This window comes from Podarcis bocagei (genome assembly GCF_964188305.1).
Source record: "Podarcis bocagei genome assembly, chromosome: 13".
Taxonomy (NCBI): domain Eukaryota; kingdom Metazoa; phylum Chordata; class Lepidosauria; order Squamata; family Lacertidae; genus Podarcis; species Podarcis bocagei.
In genome coordinates this window covers 56,853,877-56,873,299 of record NC_138138.1, presented here as the reverse complement: position 1 = coordinate 56,873,299, position 19,423 = coordinate 56,853,877, and the positions used below count along the sequence as shown (strand labels likewise).

The following is a 19,423-nucleotide window of genomic DNA, read 5'->3' as shown; positions in this document are numbered from 1 at the left end:
AACCCTGGACCTCGTCCATCCCTCCCTCCCTTCCGCACCACACTGACTCTCAGGTTTGATCTGCCCTGGCTTGGCATTGCTGGACTCGTAGTTTTGTGACACAGTTAATCTGCGGAACTCCCTCCCACAGGACGGCTTTGTGAAAACAGGATGTTGGACCTGATCCCTGTCTGACGGCTTCCTGGAAAGGGAGGGGTGTGACCTTTCTCTGTCCCTTTGAGGCTCCTGGCGCAGGAACCGCGTAAGAGCCCAGCACCTTCTCCCTGTGCCCCCCCAGGTGCCAGCAGGGGGCGCTGGTGCCCCCCCTCCCCTGTGAGGGTGGCTGACTCTGCATTGCTAGCTTTCTCCCTCCCTCTAATCCCGATTGAGGTTTCTCCATCCTGCCGCAATTGTTCCCAGGCTGTGATTACCCTGGTGAGATAAGGGGTTACGCCCAGCCGAGGAGGAGGAAGAAGGTGCCGCAAGCCTGCCCCGGCCCCCCTCTCCCAAACCCCACTTTTTGGGGGGCGGAGAAGGCGCCGTGCGGAAAACAAGGACCCTCGAACCACTATTTCTGGGCCCGACGTCCTTTAATTTCCACTTTTAACGGCCCGACATGTTTTCTTCTCCTCCGCCTGCCTGTTTTGGTGGGTGGGGTGTCTGGTTTCGCACTCGGCCCTTCCCTCTTTCCTGCTCCAGCCTGCCTTCTGCTTGGACCGGGCGGGCGGGCGGATTGGGCCCAGCGCCAGCGCCGGAGGAGAGGCGTTGACACGCAAGCAGCTCACAACACTGCCTGGGCCCCCTGCCCAGCAGCTCAACGTGGCAGAAAGAATTGGGGCCTGCCCCACTCCCCTCTCTTTGGAGACCCACCTGCCGCGTGTGAGCTGGGCCTGGTTTGAGAAGCGCTGGGGTCTTGGAAGGGCCCACCAAAGGTCATCCAGCCCAACCCTGACTCAAAAAAACCACACACCTGAAACGAGGGTGGGGGAGTAACACCTTTTATTGCTCTATATCCGCTGCTGGGGCTCTGGGATCGGGACCCAAGCCTGCAAACCTGTCTGTTTCAGGTTGCACCCATCTGGGCCCCACAACTAGTCCGCTCCAGTTTGGGGTCGCTGCCCATATCCTGGCTTTTCACACAGCTCTGCTTGGGTCTGACCCCTCACTTATTTGACCTCGGATCATTTTGGGGGGTGGGGGCTGGGAAGCAGCCACACCCCTCTTCTCATCCCAGTAGCTTCCAACACGCAGGCTGCGCTCGCTGTCAATGAGTTTGCTGGGGGGGGAGTGGGGGGCTTGCACTGACCCCCCACCCTATATTGCCGGGAGTCTCCTGTGGGGCCCAAGCTCAGTCTTCCTGCTCCAGGGGCACCTGTGGGGGGGCGAGGAGTGTCCCTCTGGGGGAGCTCAGCTGGTTACTTCCCTCTCGGAGTCCAGCTGGTGGCGGAAGGAGACCCTGGCCTTTCCGCTGAAGTAAGCCCTTCCACTCTGGGAGTCTGTCTCGCTGCTGGTGGACGGCGTGGAGCGTGTCCGCGGCGCTGCGGCTTCGGGGGCGTCCGAGGAGGAGGAGGAAGCGGCTGCTGCAGGTGGAGAAGGAAGAGGAGAGGCTCAAGCAGAGTTTGCAACCCCTGCTCTCCAGGGGGTTGGTTTGGATGACCGCCTGGGGTCCCAACTCTACAATTTGGTGATTCTCCCAAAAGGGAAACCTGGGATGGAGGGGCCAGGTCAGCTCACTGGCAAAGGGGCAAGGGATCCCCATGCCCCTGCCCTGGGGGGTGGGCTGCATCTAGGGCAGGGAGAAGTTGCCCAAGGGACTTGGGGGGGGGGTCTCCTTACCTGCGGGGGGCTCCTTCTGCTCCGTCTTGCTGTGGCGCCTGGAGCGCCTTCCCCGGGGGAAGCAGCTGGGAAACTTTGACCCCATCCTGTCCGATCCTGAGGCAGAAAGAGAGACGTGAGGGGGGGCATGTGGAATAGGGGGGGTGCTCTCCCTGCCCCCCATTGTCACCCCCCTGCAAACACAGAGGAGAATCAGGTAGGGGCCACAGAGAAAACCTCAAAAGCCTCAAAGCATGCCTGCTCTGTCTCCCCCCCCCCAATTTTTTTTTACAAAACCCCTTTCACATTTGCAAAGGGCGGGGTTCTGCCTCCAGGGCTCTGCCCCCCCCCTTGCTGGTCTCTTTCTCCCCCACCCCAAAGTAGAGACCCCCACCCCACCCCCGGTTTTCCTTCCCTTTGGGCCCGGGCTGGGGTCTCCCCTGGGTCCCTGCTCACCTGCCCGCGCCTCTCTCGCTCTCCCGGGGCTCCCGGAGTGTCAAGACGGGGAGTTCCCCGCCCCCCCCCCCGCCCTGGGTGGGCCAGGCCAGGGGAGACGCCCCCCTCCCGCCTCCTCTGGCAAACAGCGCCCGGCGCCGCCTCCCGAACTGCCTCCCTCCCTCCCTCCGACCAGCTGGAGCCTGCGGGGGGGGGGAGCACCCCAAATATACCTGCTCCTCTCCAGCACCCCCGGCAGGGCGGCGGGGAGTCCCCCAAAGGCGCGAGACACCCCCTTCTAAGTCTTTTTCGGGGGGCAGAGGATCCACACCTGGGCCAAACGTGGATCGCCGCCCGTTGCACTGCGCGGGGTCGGGCTGGATGGCCTCGGGGGGTCCCTTCTTCCAACTCTCCAGTTCTGCCACGAACTCGGGAGAAACAGGCGCAGGAAGGGAGCTTGGTAAGCGCCTAAAACAAACCGGGGCCCCTTTTTTTGATGGGGGTGGGTGGCATTCCAAAATCCAAAGTGGCCCTTTGAACCCCCAACCCCTGGCCGGGGTTGCTCTAGATGACCCTGCGGGGTCCCATCCGACAGCAGAAAAGCGCGTCTCGGGTTCCGGGGAGCGAAGGCGCTCTGTGCATGCTCGAGAGATGCCTCGGCCCCAGCCCCCCTTTTGGGGCGAGGGCAGTGGGGGGGGCCTCATCCTGCCTCGCCTCGGCTGGGGATTGGGCGGAAGGGCAGGGGCGGCGCCGGCGGCTCTCTGCACATGGCTCGGGGCCCTCTGGGCGGGGCTTCTTCCCCGCCCCCCCCCCGCGGCCGGTTTTCCCAGCTGCAGCAGCAGCGACGGCGCCCTGCTCGCCCCCCCCCCGGACCCTGCAGGTGAGACCCCCCCCCACACACACACCTGGCCTCCCTCCCCATCTGTAAATTTCCACCAGGTCCTGCGCGCCTGCCCCCCTCCCTCCCCACCCCACGGAAAATCCCAGTATCCCGACCCCCCCCTTGCAGATCAGAAGGGCTCCTGCTTCGGAAAGACCCCCTTCCCCACCCTGGAAAATCCCGAGGCCCCGCCCCCTTTCTCTTGCCCCCCCCCCCGTCCTTATGACTCAAAATCTCCGCTACTCGGAGAGGAATTTGGCAAGCTGGGGGGGGGGGCGGTACTTCCTTCTCCTCCTCGGAAACGGGGGCCGGGTGTGGGGGGGGGAGCACCGCGCATTGGTGGGACAGGGGCCCGGACGCCGGGGTTCTTTTTCTGGGGAGGAGCGAGGTGGGGGCGCCCCCCTCTCTCTCTCTGCGCCCCAGGAATGGGGGCGAGCGGATAGGTGCAGGGGCTCCAGCGGGGGGGGGGGGAGGAAGGGACGGGACGGGTCTGGGTCTGCTTTCGCCCCCTTTGCAGGGCTTTGGGGCGTCCCCACACCGCTCAGAGACACGTGTCTAACTGTCTAGCTTCCTGCTCCTTTTTTTAGGGGGGGGGCGTCCTGAGTCTATTGATCCATCCCTGGACTCCGGGGCTGGAGTCTCTGTTAGCTCCGGAAAGTGCTCTTCATTTATTGATTTATTGCGGGGGTCGGATGCGGCCCAATTGCCTTCTAAACGGAATCAGCGTGTTTTCACAGGAGTAGAATGTGTCCTTTTATTTAAAATGCATCTCTGGGTTATTTGCGGGGCATAGGAATTCGTTCATTCCACCCCCCCCAAAAAAAAAATATAGTCTGGCCCCCCACAAGCCCCCTGCTGAAAAAGTTTACTGACCGCTGATATATTGATATATTGCCCATTTTACCCCCTCCCCTCGTTTGATCTCCGGAACCACAACCCTGCAAGGAAGGTTAGATTGAAAGAGGCAGGGACTGGCCCCCAAACTCCCCCCCCCCGGACTCTCTCAGAGGCTAGCTCTAACCACTGCACCACGCTGCCTCTCTAGTCAGAGCCCCAGGGCAGCTACCTGAGCTGCTCTTGTTTGTTTGTTTTTATAAAATATTTATTGAGATTTTCAAAAAATTACAAAACAAAAAGAAAAAAGAAAAATACAAAATAAAAATGGTTAAAAACAATTCAATCTTTCCGTCACATATTTTTCATTTGCTTATTTCCCGGACCTCCTCCCGCCTCCCTTTTCTGTATTCCAGTTCAGATTGTTAGTTCAGCAAATCCCTCCCCTCTTTATTCATCTTAGACTTCAATTTTAAAATATTGTGACATTAAATTTTTACCTATTAATAACCATTTTCTCTTATTCCCTTATAACATTACAGCTAAAGACCACTTAGTTTCTATCCAACATCGTACTAACATTCATTAATTTTACAATATTTCTGTAGATAATCTTTAAATTTCTTCCAGTCTTCTTCCACCGACTCTTCTCCCTGGTCTCGGATTCTGCCAGTCATTTCCGCCAATTCCATGTAGTCCATCACCTTCATCTGCCATTCTTCCAGAGTGGGTAGATCTTGTGTCTTCCCTACCTGAGCTGCTCTTGGAGCTGCAAGCGGACCACCCTCGCTGCCTACTTCCGAGTAGACCGAGAGCATATCTCTGAGTCCTTGCAGGAATTGTAGAACTGTAGTGTCGGAAGGGACCCTCCAGCAGTCATCTAGCCCAACCCGCCTGCAAATAGGACAGAAGCAGCTGAGGTTTCGGAAGTCCTGGGCTGCTTTTGGCTTTCAGCCGTTCTGTTGGGCCTTAATGAAGTTTCACAACTGGACTTGCAGAGTCAGGGCTTGGGGATCCCCCAACGGGCCTACGAGATCCCTTTCGGGTTCCTGCATTTGGGGCCTATGATCCTGAGTGGTTCAAGTCAGATTTCCCCCTTTTTCTTGGGGAGAGGCAGGGACTCCCAGAGGTCATCTAGGGGTTGCCAACTCCCAAGAGACTGCCATCTACTCACAGAGTTAAAAACTGGCAGTGATCTGCTCCCCTTTTTTGGGGTTCAGGCCAAAGTTGTTCAGGTTTTTTTAGGGAGGGGGAAAGTCACATTTTTGGGGGGTGCAGGAAGCAAAAATGTTTTTTTTAGTTGAGCCAAACTTGTTGAGCTTCTTTTGGGAGGGCAGTGATCTACCAGTGATCTATCCCAGACGTCCAGTGATCTACCAATAGATCACAGGACGATCTCAGCAAAAGAATCCCACCCAAACTCTCTTTAAAAACCTCCAACGAAAAAGAAGGCCAGTCCCCTTCCAAGGCCACAGTCTTTGAATGGTAGAGCTGCAAGGGGGACCCCTAGCGGTCATCTAGTCCAACCCTCCCTGAAATGCAGTAATCTCCAGTTCCCCCCTTTTCTGGGCCTGGAAGAGACCCACATCCTCCAGGCAAGACCCGGAGGCAAAAGAACAGGGGTAGGCAAACTAAGGCCCGGGGACTGGATCCAGCCCAATCGGCTTCTAAATCCGACCTGTGGACGGTCCAGGAATCAGCGTGTTTTTACATGAGTAGAATGTGCTCTTTTATTTAAAATTAGTTCATTTATTTTATTCTTCAAAATCTAGTCCGGCCCCCACAAGGTCTGAGGGACAGTGGACCGGCCCCCTGCTGAAACAGTTTGCTGACCCCTGCAAAAGAGGAAGCCCTGCCTGAGGCTGTAGTAATTCTGGGATTCCCGGTTTCAGTTCAGGTCAAGAGGGGGGAAATCCTCTTTTAATCTTCCGGTGTGGGGATGTGTCGCTTGGAGGGCGCAGTGCCAACCAGGGGTGCAGGCAAGTGTCATTTTGGCTGGGCTTGCATGCTCCTGAGGTTGCCCGGCTGAGCTCCCAATTTGGGGGTGGACATGGGGCAGAAGATCAAGCGAGGTTCAATGCATTAAAGGGGGTTGGACTGGATGACCGTGCGGGGTCCCAACGCAAAATTCTGTGACCCTTATAGAGAGGGTGAGAGCAGACGCCATGCAGAGCTGAGACCTGCTCCCCTGGCCTTCCTCTTTCCCCCTCCGAGGGCTGCCCCTCCCAGCTGCCCTTCACCCCATAGAATTCCTGGGCGGTGGGAGTTTATCATGGCAGCAAAACCAATCTTCCCGCAAAAGACCCAAACCGTTGCATTGCTCCCAGAGAATTAAAGCAAGTCACTTTACTGGAGCGAAAGGATTTCGGGCATATTATTTGGCCTTCTCCAAGAGGATTTCGGGCAGCCAAGTGGGCTGATCATTGGGAGATTGTAGATTTGGGTCCCAAGTCATTCGTTCATTCGTTTAATTGCATTATCCTACCTTCCTTCTCCGCCCCCCATCTCAGGTGATGCCCTACAACAGCCCTGTTGGGTAGGTCAGGCTGAGAGAAGGCAGGGACTCGCCCCAAACGCTGCCGAGTGGGGGGATTTGAACCCTCGTCTCTCCCCGGTCCTAGCCTGACACTAACCACTACACCGCTTTGCCTCTGTCATATAGAGGTTTACGAACTCACACCAGCGCCTTGTCTTAGGTAGCCAGTGCGAATCCTGCAATATTGGTGTTCGGTTTCCTTGCACTCTCACGGGACCGTCTTCAAGGGTAGCCCCATACCCAGTGCGTTGCACTAGTCCAGCCAGAAGGTTAGCAGGACATGACTTGGTGAACCTAGTCTAGGAGCTGGCAAACCACTGGAGCTCACCCCCCCCCCACTGCTCCAAGGCAGCCCCACCTGTGCCCCTCCTCCAGCCCCACAGAGCAAAGGCTGTCCAAATATTATGCAGATATGGTGCCTCTTCCTCTAGTATCCCACCCACCGATTTGCAGAGTCCTCTGGCATCGGAGAGAGCCGCCTTGTTGAACCAGGCCCATTTCACCCCATAATGTCTGCACAGGCAGACAGCAGCGCTCCGGGGTCCCTGGATGGTTTTAAAAGAGGACAGGACAAATTCCTTGAGGAGGAAGCAGGGAATGCTTCTGAACACCAGAGGGGAGAGTGTTCCTCTTGCGACCGGATTCTGCCGGGGGGGGGGGGGGCTTCCCTTGGGGGTATTCCACGATGCCAGGCTAAGGTGAGGACCCCCTTTGGCCTCGCCTCTTCCAGCAGCCGTCCCTTCTGCCGTCCTTTTTTATTTCTTCAAAAATTCATTAGTTTTCCAAAAAAAAATTTAAACAAACAGACATATATCTCAACTGTATTTAAACCAAACTTTGTAGCATTGTTAAGTGACTTCCTCGTATCCCTCTGGTTGGATTTCACTGTATATCATTTTAACGGTTTTCCACAACCTAAGTTCTTTAAAAATTGACTTACTCACTTAACATCTTTCTTTCTTTACATTTCAACTTTGAACATATTAATTCATCACATTACACATTTAAATCCTAAGCCTATCGGGTACTTGCAGGCAGTCCAATTAATTTAATTTAACATATTTAACTAAACAGTCTTTGAATTTCCTCCATTCCTCCTGATACTCCTCCTCCTTCTGGTCACGGACTCTTCCGGTCAGGTCGGCCAGCTCCGAAAAGTCCATCATCTTCATCTGCGAATCTTCCACTGTTGGAACTTATTGTGTTTTCCAATTCTTAGCTAATAAGATTTGAGCAGCAGTTGTGGCATACAAAAATAATTTAAGATCTTTCTTGGGCAATTCCAAACCTGCTATTCCAAGAAGAAAGGCCTCTGGTTTCTTAATAAATCTATATTTCAACATTTTTTTCAATTCATTCTAAATCTTCTCCCAGAAGTCTTTCACCTTGGGGCAGGTCCACAACATATGATAAAAGGTACCTTCTATTTATTTGCATTTCCAGCATAGATTATCACTGTTGTGATACATCTTTGCAAATTTTACTGGGGTTAGTAAAGGTAAAGGGTCCCCTGACCATTAGGTCCAGTTGTGGCCAACTCTGGGGTTGTGGTGCTCATCTCGCTTTACTGGCCAAGGGAGCCGGCGTACAGCTTCCAGGTCATGTGGCCGGCATGACTAAGCCGCTTCTGGCGAACCAGAGCAGCGCATGGAAACGCCGTTTACCTTCCCGCCGGAGTGGTACCTATTTATCTACTTGCACTTTGACGTGCTTTCGAACTACAGTACTAGGTTGGCAGGAGCAGGGACCGAGCAACGGGAGCTCACCCCGTCACGGGGATTCGAACCGCCAACCTTCTGATCGGCAAGCCCTAGGCTCAGTGGTTTAACCCACAGCGCCACCCGTGTCCCACCTATACATTGTTTTCATAATATTTTCCTTTAAAACCGTACATGCAGTGAACTTGAACCCTTTCTTCCGCAGTCTTTCCCAATCTTCCAACATATTATGTCCCACATCTCTTGCCCACCCTCCTGCCGTCCTTAATTGAGCCTCCTGGCACAGAGGCAGTTTACCTCGCTCTCTAAGTCCTTGGGGACATTTAGCCGCGGGGGGGGGGCAGGAGGCTGGACCAAGAGATGGGGACCCCCTTTGGCCTCGCCCCGCGGGGACCCTCGGACGCCCTGGGCGAGGCCAGCCTGCGCTTCCTGCCCAACACGTCTGTCCGGCATCCAGACCCGCCTGGGACCAGCGGGGGGTGGGGTGGCAGGGAGGGATGCCCCCCCTTTCCCGGAGCGTGAGTCAGGCGGACCAGGCAGGGTGGGGCAGGAACTGGCTGCCTGGAGAGACCGGCTGCTGCCTGCGCGTAAAAATTTCCAGCGGAATCGGGGAAAGAGAGAGAGAACGAATTTCCTGTGCCGAAGTTTTTGGAGATCTCCGGGCCCGGCATGAGGGCTCGGACTCCTGGGTTCTTTTTGCTCCTCCTCCTCCCGCACCCCAGCAGGACGGCCCCATGCTGAGCTTGGAGAGACCCCACCCCGGCGGGGAGACCCCGGACGACTCGGACCTGGAAGCGGAGGACGAGAGAGATGGTCTCCGCCGGGACGAGGCGCCAGGTCAGTCGATGCAGGGACGCCCCACTTTTTGTAGGTTGTGGGTTGATTAGGGGCAGGAGTTTGGGGTCCCCTAACCGGTCCTGCCTCCCTCCCTCCCCAGGTGACCTCAGCCCCTTCCTGGCCATCTACGAGCGGAAGCCCCTCCGGTCTCAGGGACCCCTTTTTCTTAGGGGCGTCCCCGTCACTGCGCGCGTGGAGAGCGCAGAGAGATATGCCAGCGGTTCCAAGGTAAGGGGGCGCCTAAGGGGGGCGGGGGGGCGGAAATCGAAGGGGCACCCAAGGCTCATCTAGCCCGCCCCCAAGCGATGCGGAAATCACAGCAATTAAATTCACAGAGTCAAATGATATATATTATTTTCCGAAGGCAAGCTGGACTTCCTCATTCAGCGCATCCGCTGCAGAGTTGCATATAACTTTTATTTTAATTTTTTTCCGTGGGAATGAAAAACAGGACAGTAGGTACGGGGCTTTGCCAGCCGGGCAACCTTTGGTTTTGGGGAGGGGGGGCGCCGCTGCCTCTCCTCGCCCTCCCGGTTCTGCTCCGGGGAGGATCCTGCAGCCCTGAGCAGGCAAGTCAGAGCGGGGCTTTGGTGTCCTCAGAGTCTCAGGTTACAAAGAGACAAAGAGAATCCGGAGAGGGAGGGAAGGAGCTCTCTTTGCAAATCCAATTAGCAAAAAAAACCAGACCTTTCTCAATCACTGAGAGAGCAGCAGCAGCAGGATCAGGCCCAGGGGGGGGTGCCCAGCTAGCCCCGCCCCCTGTCCTCACAGGTGCCTCAGCGGGAAACCGTGAACAGGATTCAGGCGCAAACAGGATTCCCGAACTGCAGTGGGTTGGTATGGATGACCCCTTGGGGTCCCTGGTCCAACTCTGCATTTATACAGTTCTGTGAAATGCTCCCTGGCCACTGAGTCAGGAGTTGGCCAGGTGGCCTTATTTTCTCTCTTTGCTCGCTTATTGCATTGATAATCCCAAATTTTCCTCCCATGAGCTCATGGTGATCTATACCCCGTTTAATTCCCCATTCCTCGTTTAATCCCTGCAACAACCCTGTGAGGTGGTCCAGGCTTCGTGGCTGAGTGCAGGGATTCGAACCCTGTTCTCTCCCAGGAACTCGTCCCACACTCTAACCACTACCCCACACAGTTGCTCCACCCCCCCAATCCTTTTTATGAATCCATGAGCGCTTTAACTCCCAATTAGCTTAGGCTGAGAGGCAGGGACTGGCCCCCAAACTCACACCCGGTGGGTCCTCACTCCAAGGTCCTGGTCCTCAAGGAATCCCAGCAACAACCCCGTGAGGTGGGCCAGGCTGAGAGGTGAGTCCAGTGAGAGCTTTGTGCTCAAGTCGCGGGATCTGAACCCGGGTCTCTCCCAGGCCCTCAAATTACACTCCCCTCCGTGTAAACGGTGGTGGCAGACTTCCCTTCCTTGGAGGTTTTTAAGCAGAGATGGGGTGACCTTGGGTCATGGGTGCTTTAGCTGAGATTCCTTCGTTGCAGGGGGTTGGTATGGATGACCTCTGGGGGTCCCTGCCAACTGCACAATGCTATGTTTCCAAAGCAGGTCTTGTGCGGCTGAGCCTGGCATAGGAAAACTCAGCCCTCCAGATGTTTTGGGACTACAACTCCCATCATCCCTAGCTAACAGGTCCAGCGGTCAGGGATGATGGGATTTGTAGTCCCAAACCATCTGGAGGGCCGAATTTGCCTATGCCAGGCTGAGCCGTGGGCATCTCCTCTTGTCTGGCAACAGTATGCAAATAGTATGCAAATAGGTTCCCCCTCCACGTCCGTTACGCAAATGAGGTGTGGCTTTTGTTGACAAGCTGTTTCTCAACTAAACCGAAAGCGCTGCACAGATTTCTTAATCGGTCAACACCGAGAGACTCAGCTGAATGTTGGAGGATTCGGGGCAGAGGGAGAAAGTAAAGGGCTTCTTCGCTGCAGAGTTAGACTGTGGAACTCTCTCCCACTGGAGGCAGAGATGCTTCTCAACGCCAGTTTCTGGAAACCCCACGTCTGCTTGCTGGTTCCCCACCATGGGCCCTTGGCCGGCCCCCGTGAGAGTGCTGGCCAGGAGGGGCCACGGGGCCAGACCCTGCAAGTCTCTTCTGATTCTTGCAAATCGGTTGTCTCTCAGCCAAACAGCCATGCAGATTCCCTCCCCAAAAAACCTACCGTCTCAAAATCCTTTGCCTGCCGTGGATCTGGGCCATTGTGGGGCACTCTGCCCAGATCTCTGGACTGATCCTGCACCCAGACCTTTCCCCCCAACGCCTCCCCTTCTGCTCCCGCTGCCGCCAGCCGTTGCTTCTCCCATTATTGTTTTTTAAATGTGATTTTTATTGTGTTTGTCATCGTATCTACTAAAATGAGGCTGCATTTTAATGTTGTATTTTAATCCTGTTTTTAAGTTGTATTTCAATCAATTGTTTCTATACCTGGTGATAGCCGCCCTGAGCCTGGTCTTGGCTGGGGAGGGCGGGGTATAAATAAATAAATTTATACACACACACACACATACACAGGGTTTTATATATGCGCATATATATATATATATATATATTTGCTTTCGTAGATTTTCACGGGTACAGGAATGTAGGTTTTGGTGTCTTCGGGTGTCTTCCCGTGTAAGAGTTGGGGTGTCTAGGCGACGTTTCGACGAGGTCTCACTCGTCATCTTCAGGCTGGTGCTTTCGGCTTCTTGTTACTGGAACAGAGCAGGATCTCAGTGTTTGAGTTCCTATAAATACTGTTGAGGGGGTGTGGTGTATAGCCTCCAACGTTCTGGGCAGAGAGGAAGTTCCCAGGTTAGTGTGTCTTTTCTTCTTTTGTTCATTAATTACTTGAGGGATATCTTGAGTGATTTCTTGAGTGATATTCTGAGTACCACTTAGGAGGGTCATTAGGTGTGGATTAGTTGCTAAAGCTTTCGTGTCTTGACCTCTTGACCTTGTGAAGAGTTTTTTCTGAGAAGATGGCTGTACTGCACTTAGTTGTGCTCTGGCTTGGCTTCGTGTATAGGGGCGAGCTGTGGTTTTGTGCCCTGTGCCAGCCAGATCTGTGTAGGGATTGCAGGGGGGTGCAGCATCCGGAGGTGCCACTATGGTTTGGCTACTGGATGGTGTCTGTAATTTATCTGTGGAGAGGGTCTGGGTTTGGGTCTGGTGTGGTTGATTGGAGATGGCGTTCTGTGTGCCTCTGGTTCTGGTGTCGGTTTTTGTGGGGAGGGCTAATTTCCAGATGTCTGGCAGGCGGGACGTGTCGTCACGCTTGTTCATGTTGTGAGGGTGTTTCTCTATCTCGATGGCTTCCATGATTATTCTCTTGTGGTGGTGTTCCATGTTAAAGAGCAATTTGGAATCTGAAAAATTAATTTCGTGTCCTGTTTCTTTCATGTGTTGGTAAAGAGAGGAAGTTTTTTCTTCTTTTTTGACGGCATTCTTGTGTTCTGCGATACGTGCATTTATTCGTCTGTTTGTTTGTCCAATGTACGTGGCTGGGCAGACTTTGCAGGGTATTTCATAGACCCCTTGGTTTTCTAACTGGATTTTATCTTTGGGGTTTCTGAGGATATTGGCTATTTTTTGGTTGGTGCAAAAGGCTGTTTTGATATTGTGTTTATGGAGGATTTTGCTAATTTTATCTGTAGTGCCCTTGATATAAGGAAGGAGGGCCATGCCATTGTTTTCTTCTGTGTCTTGGTTTTTGGGGGGTGTTTCTTTTTGGATTAGCTTCGTAACCCTGTTTTGCTGGTATCCGTTGGCGATTAACACATTTGAAAGATTCTGTAACTCAGTTGTCAAGTGGTCTTTGTCAGCCAGGCGTTTGGTTCTGGAGATGAGAGTCTTGGCTACGGAGTTTATTTGGGCAGGGTGGTGGTGTGATTGTGCATGTAAGTAGCGGTTGGTGTGTGTTTTTTTCCGGTAGATAGTGTGTCCTAGGGAGCCATCAGGTTTTTTGTAGATTAGGACGTCAAGGAAGGGAAGTTGGTTGTTGGCTTCTATTTCCATAGTGAATTGTATTTTGGGGTGTAGGCTGTTGAGATGTGTGAGGAAGCTATCTAGTTTTTTCTTCCCGTGTGGCCAAATTACAAAGGTGTCGTCAACATACCTGAGCCAAAGTTTGGGTTTGTGTTCTGACTTGTCTAAAGCATTGGTTTCAAAGTGTTCCATGTACAGATTTGCGATGACCGGTGAGAGGGGTGATCCCATAGGTGCTCCTTCTATCTGTTTGTATCTGTTTGTATAAAATATACTGTATACATAGTTTCTTCTGGACTTCCCATCCACCCTTTCCTGATGTTTGCTTGTTTCTTCCTTTTTTCTTAGCTGTCTCATATCACATATGTTTGAATTATCTAAGCCCCGATATCGATTGCTGTTGTTTCTCCTTTCCGGAGCTCAAGCTGCTCTCCGGCTCCTCAAGTGGCAGGGAGTTCCGCGGGTGCCCTTTGCAAGCAGGCTCTGCCTCTCCGCCAGGCCACTGGGTCCCCTTTGAGGAGGGAGAGGGAGGCCTCTAATAATAATAATAATAATAATAATAATTTATTTATACCCCGCCCTTCCTGGTTTAGAAAACCAGGCTTAGGGCAGCTAACAACAAATTTAAAAACACTTCATTTAAAACCTCCTCTTCTTCCTTCTCTTCCTCTTCCTCCTTTTCCGGCTCCTCGTGACACTGAGCAGAGGCAGCAGCTTGTTTTGCAGACAACAAACCGGCCGGCTCTGAATGCACCACGAAATAAAGGGGATTGCAAGGGGAAGAGGAAAAAGAAACTGAACCTTTTTAGGGGTTGGGGGGCGGATGAGAAGGAAGCCCCCTTTCTGCTCCACGCAGATCTGACCTGTTGCAGGAGGGGAAAGCGGCTATGGGGGTTGTGTCCCCCTTGCAGGTTCGCCTCCTTGGCCGGATCCAGCAAGATACACCTTCAAGCTTGGTTTTTCGTAGAATCGTGGCGCCAGGGGGGCCCTCCAAAGGTCATTTAGTCCAACCCCGCTACCGCCACCTGTTTTGGGTTTCCGAACACAGAATGTCTCGGAATTGGGGGGTGGGAGGCGTGTAAAGGGGAGGGCAAACGGGAAGGGTCCCAAGGGCCATAGTTGGGGGGTGGGCTAGCCAGTTTTTTGCCCCCGGCGAAGCCCCCAGGAGAGCCAGGCTGGCGCATGAGGCCAATGGGGGGCCCCCTAGTCCAGCCGCCTCCTCTTCCCACGGGACCAGCCAGATTGCCATCCCGGGACCCGAGTGCGAGAGGAATGCTCTCCCTTCCCGTGGTTTCCTGCAACCCGGCATTCAGAAGCATCGCTGCCTCCGTCAGTGGAGAGGCCTTTCCTCCTCCATCCATTTCTCAAGCTCCCCAAGTTGGCCTCCTGTGGCAGGGAGTTCCACAGGTTATCCAAGAGAAGGGTTTTATTTTTGCATGTCACGAATCCCCCGCTGTTCAGCTTCATTGGGCGATGGTTCGTGAGAGAGAATTGCTGTTTTCTTTTGCATTTTGTCTTCTCCTTTTTACTCTTTGGCCTTTTCTGCGTCCCTCCCCTGAAGACTATAATCTCCTGGTTTCATAAGAAGTCTAGCAGCTCAATATCCGCTTTTCTCAAGGTGCCCGGAGCCCGTTGGCCAAGGCATCCTCTCTGGCCTTTCGCAGTTCCTCCGTAACCTTACAGCAGCCATCCATCTCTCTCTCTTTTTTTCCTTTCAATTTTTTGTATTGATTTTCCAAAATTTTTAAACAAACAAACAAACAAACAAACATCTTAACTGTGCTTGATCGAATCTTGGTAACATTGTTACCGTATTTTTCGTCCCATAGGACGCTCCGTCCCATAGGACGCACCTAGTTTTTTGGGGGGGAAATAAAGGGGGGGAAATTCCTTTATTTCCCCCCAAAAAGCAGGTCGGGGAAACAGAACCAGGTCGAGGAACAGCGGGATGGCGGCGCTGTGCCTCCCTGCTGTCCCCCGAGCTTGTGGGGCTTGCCGATGTTTGCCCGGCGCGGGGGGCGCGCTGCTTCAGGGCGCCTCACCCGCCGGGCGGCAGGCTGCTATCCGCAGCCTAGACATCCCTGTGGGACCTCCCGCAGGGCTGCCTAGGCTTCGGATGTGTTCCTGAAGCCTGGGGAGCGAGAGGAGTCGGTGCGCACCGACCCCTCTCGCTCTCCAAGCTTCAGCAAAAGCCTGCATTCGCCCCATAGGACGCACCCAGATTTCCCCTTCATTTTTGGAGGGGGGAAAGTGCGTCCTATAGGGCGAAAAATGCGGTAAGTGACTTCCTCAAATCCCCCTGGCTGAATTTCAGTGTATGTCATTGTAACAGTTTTCCAAAACCAATTTTCTCATAAAATTAACTTAGTCACTTAACATCTTTCTTTGTTGCTTATGGTGTTGTTGTTTTTTACAAATGTCATTTTAAACATTTTCATCCAGTCTGTCCCTTTTCCTTTTTTAAAAAAAATATTTTTATTAAGAATTTAAACAAAACATATTATCTTAGTACATATCATCTTTGATTCCCCCCATTTCCCCCCCATAAAATAACCCCCCTCCCTGCCCCCCCGACTTCCCTCAGTTCCAACCTCTGGTTTCTCTACAAATGCTATTCTCCTCATGTTACATAACTGTATAGATCCTTAATTTATCTGACTGATTATTGTCGATAAAGAGTTTGTGAGTGTTTAGTCAAAACCTGCCAAGGAGTCCAGTTCACTTTGTTGTTTCTTTAAATACTTTGTAAAAGGTTCCCATTCATCTTTAAAATCGCAGTTATCCTTGTCCCGTAGTTTATGTCTCAATTTTGCCAGTTCTGCATAGTCCATCAATTTCTCTTGCCATGATTCTTTAGTCGGTGTTTCCTCGTTCTTCCATCCTTGTGCTATCAAGACTCTCGCCACCGTTGTCACATAAATGAAGATATTTTTCAGTTTCCTTGGCAGGTCTTTTCCTACGATCCCTAACAAAAATGCTTCAGGTTTCTTTACAAATGTTAGATGGGACATTTTATTCAATTCATTGTATATCATTTCCCAAAACTTTTAAATTTCATTCCATTCCCACCACATAGGGTAGAATGTCCCCTCCTTTTCCTTACACTTCCAACACATATTTGAACTGGTTTTATACATTTTTCCTAACTGCACTGGAGTCATATACCATCTATACATCATCTCCATATAATATTCTTTCAGCAAAGAACAATCTGTAAATTCTAAATCAGTTTTCCATAACCTTTCCCAATCTTCTCACCTGATATCAGATGCACAGCCACCCTGCAAAGGGGGACCTTCATATCACAATTGCCCCCATTCCCGGTGGAATCATATAAGTGCAGAGTTGGAACGGGCCCTCCAGCGGCCATCTAGTCCAACCCCCTGCAATGCAGGGTTGGGGGGGGGAGAGGAGAGTTTGTCTGCCCCCACAAAGGGCTCATTGTGGTGATTTCAGCGGCCGGCTTCTCTCTCCTGAAAAATTGCACAAAGCAAAGCACAGTAATAAAGGACTAAGGACTCGAAAGTACAGTTTCTAATACTGAATTTACAAAAAAAAGTTTGAAAACCTAAATAGCAAGTTTTAAAACTTTGCTTTACCTCGGTCGAGCTAGGATCATAATACGTCAGAATTTTTAGGGTTCTACCCTTGTTTGAATTTTAAAGTTTATGATTTTTCTATTTCCTTCTGAGGAAACTGCGGAGATGTCTCCTGTGGGGGGCAGAAGGTCGGGGGGGGTCAGGTGAAACGAGGTTTGTAGGCGTCCCCCCGTTAAGGCTTTGTTCTGTTTTTTGTTTTCCTATTTTTTTTCCGTAAGCTTTTTGATTTTTATGATTTAGTTGATTTCCACAAGGTAATATTTCTAGTTGATTCCTTCTTGTTTCAGGGATTTTCGTGATATTTCATTTATTTTGTGCAATGTCTCAGCTCCGTGATTGTGTTTTTCCTTCTGGCCTCTCTCACCTGGGCAGGTGCGGCCAAACACTGTGTACTCCTTGCGCCTGACGCACGGCGAGTTCACCTGGACGATGAAGAAGAAATTCAAGCATTTCCAGGAATTACACAGGGATCTCATGAGGCACCGGATCCTGATGAGTTTCCTGCCTCTGACACGGTGAGGAGAGAACCTGCACAGTCAAGGGGTTTTTAATTTTATTTGTCTATTTCTTCCATAAATCACACACTGCGCTCACTCGCTCGCTTGTTTCCCCCCCAAAAAAACCATCAGAACAGTTTACAAAACGATAATGTTATCAGTAACAGCAGCATTCAAAAGATAAAATCAGCAATAAAGGAAAAAGCAGATTAAAATGTACCCTGGCAGCCTGCGTGTCTGGGCAGGCTATGTGTCAACAAGGGATGTTTTTAGCAGGCGCGGGGGAAACAGAACAGGGCTGGGTCTCAAGTGGCAGGGAGTTCCAAAGGTCAGGCGCTGCCACACAAGTTCTTAGAAAGGCGGAACGGGTCTTGTGTGGCGCCTGTATATTTATTTATTTATTGAATTTATATAGTGCCAATTCTGACCAGTGGGGTCAGGAAGAGCAAGGGAAGCCCCACAGAGAGTGCATTGCAGTAGTGCAGCCTTGAAGTCACCGACGCATTTCAGGGGGTTGGACTAGATGACCCTTGGGTCCCTTAACTCTACAATTCTTGGATTTTAGGAACCAAGCTTTCCCTGTCCAGGAACCACCGTTGGTCCATCTCTTAGTGGATCTGCTGTCTCTCTTTGTTGTGGCTGGACTTGGCAGCCTAGTGATCTTTCTCAGTAGCCCAAGCTGAGAAGCCAGGTCACAGGTGTTTTTTCAGCAAAGATATTCCGTTGCAGGAGAAGGATGTGAGAGACTCGAGCCCAGGATTTGTCTCGGGTGATGGGCGTGTCAAAACGGTTTTAACCTGCGGTGGATTCCACAGTTGTGGTTGTTTAATTGCACGCATAAATTTTTATTATTGCTATTAATTTGCAAACCAAAGTGCAAACATAACAGAAAGGAAGGAAGGAAGGAAGGAGGAAGTAGTGAAGGAGGCAGAGTTGGCCCTCAAACTGGATAGCTTTCAAAAAGGACTGGACCTCCTTTCTATTATTTATTATTATTATTATTATTATTATTATTATTATTATTATTATACTATTTTACTTTCAACAGACACCTGAAGGCAGCCCTTTTAGGGATGTTTTTAATGTCTGACGCTGTATTGTTTTTAATATTCAGTTGGAAGCCGCCCAGAGTGGCTGGGGAAACCCAGCCAGATGGGCGGGGTATAAAGAATAAAACATTATTTATTTATTATTATTATTATTCTACGATAAGCAAAATTCCCCCTTGCCAGTGGGGCTTTCCTTCTTCCAAGGAGAACCGAGGGGACGCTGAGCAGTGGCCACATCCCTCCGGCAGCCCCAGAGTCCTTCGTCAGGCAGCTGAGGAGGTTGAGCTGCGTTAGACTATGGAACTCCCTGTCACAGGAAACCTCCAACTCAGATGGCTTCCAAGATTTGAGGCAGATTCCGGGAGGAGGAAGAGGAGGAGGAGGAGGAGAAGAGGGTGCCAGCCCCCGGGGCTACGCTCTGCCCCAGCAGCAAACGTTGCTGAATCCCAGCTGCTGGAGAACAGCTCTTGTGTTCGAATCCTGATTACCGGTTTCCCACAATAGGCACTTAGTTGACCCCTTTGAGAACAGGATGCTGGCCTCATCCAGCCAATGTTCTAGAGCATCATTTGTCTCCTCTCTCTCTCTCTCTCGCCCAGGTTTGCCGCCCTGGGTTCTCGGTCCGACGGAACCGTCCTGGGGTTGCCCTCTCTGCCCCACGGCGGGGAGGTCTCCCGGCGCCCCTCCAGCAAGCAGGTTTGTGGCCACGCCGTGGGTCTGTGTGCATGTGGGGCTGGAGAGAGGGAGGCGGCCTATAGGAAGGAAGTTGAGATAATTGTGAGATTATTGTGGATTTTAGGAAATGTAAATTGAATATTCAGGCCCTTATTATTGAGGGGAAGTGCGTGGAACAGGTCCCAGTGTTTCGATTTCTGGGAATGGAGTTGAGAGATGACCTAACTTGGGGAGAAAACAGCAAAGACCTGATGAAGAGAGCAGAATCTCTCAAAGGACTTGTTGATGGCATTTTACCATTGCACTGTGGAGAGTGTATTAACTTATGGTCTGTGTGTGTGGTGTGGGAGCTGCACCGTCAGGGAAAAAACAATGCTGTCCAGGGTTGTCAAGACTGCGGAGAGAATAATTGGGTGCCCTCTTCCCACCTTGGATCAAATCTACGCTTCCAGGTGTCACAAGAAAGCTGCAGAGATAGCGCAGGATAGTGTGCACCCCGGAAATGATCTCTTTCAGCTTCTGCCTTCTGGAAGAAGGTCCAGGGTTATTGAGACTAGGACTAGCCGCCTGAGAAACAGTTTCT

General features: G+C 52.0%; 2 protein-coding genes across 2 annotated transcripts in view; one reads left to right on the top strand and one right to left on the bottom strand.

The window, feature by feature from the left end:
- Nucleotides 1-961: 961 nt before the first annotated feature.
- On the bottom strand, nucleotides 962-2,406 carry LOC308571634 (uncharacterized protein C17orf114 homolog). Its single transcript, XM_081167269.1, has 3 exons — nucleotides 2,251-2,406; nucleotides 1,816-1,911; nucleotides 962-1,559 (listed from the first exon to the last, which is right to left on the bottom strand). Exons 2-3 carry the CDS (start codon nucleotides 1,898-1,900, stop codon nucleotides 1,387-1,389), a joined length of 258 nt encoding a protein of 85 aa, XP_081023395.1. The 5' UTR covers nucleotides 1,901-1,911; nucleotides 2,251-2,406; the 3' UTR covers nucleotides 962-1,386.
- Nucleotides 2,407-8,679: 6,273 nt separating this feature from the next.
- The window catches only part of PLD2 (phospholipase D2), a gene marked incomplete at its 3' end in the record, with an annotated part of 34,318 nt that continues 23,574 nt past the window's right edge, over nucleotides 8,680-19,423 (top strand). The window contains exons 1-4 of the mRNA XM_081167773.1: nucleotides 8,680-9,034; nucleotides 9,135-9,262; nucleotides 16,992-17,134; nucleotides 18,765-18,861. Of these exons, the coding sequence (XP_081023899.1) occupies nucleotides 8,695-9,034; nucleotides 9,135-9,262; nucleotides 16,992-17,134; nucleotides 18,765-18,861 (708 nt within the window). The 5' untranslated portion in view covers nucleotides 8,680-8,694. The remainder of the gene's footprint in view (nucleotides 9,035-9,134; nucleotides 9,263-16,991; nucleotides 17,135-18,764; nucleotides 18,862-19,423) is intronic.

Excerpts from the sequence above, each read along its gene's own strand:
- LOC308571634 (XM_081167269.1), bottom strand. The coding sequence starts at position 1,900 with ATGGGGTCAAAGTTTCCCAGCTGCTTCCCCCGGGGAAGGCGCTCCAGG. Across the intron at positions 1,560-1,815 it reads GCAGAAGGAGCCCCCCGCAG|CAGCCGCTTCCTCCTCCTCC; the intron begins GTAAGGAGACCC and ends CTCCACCTGCAG.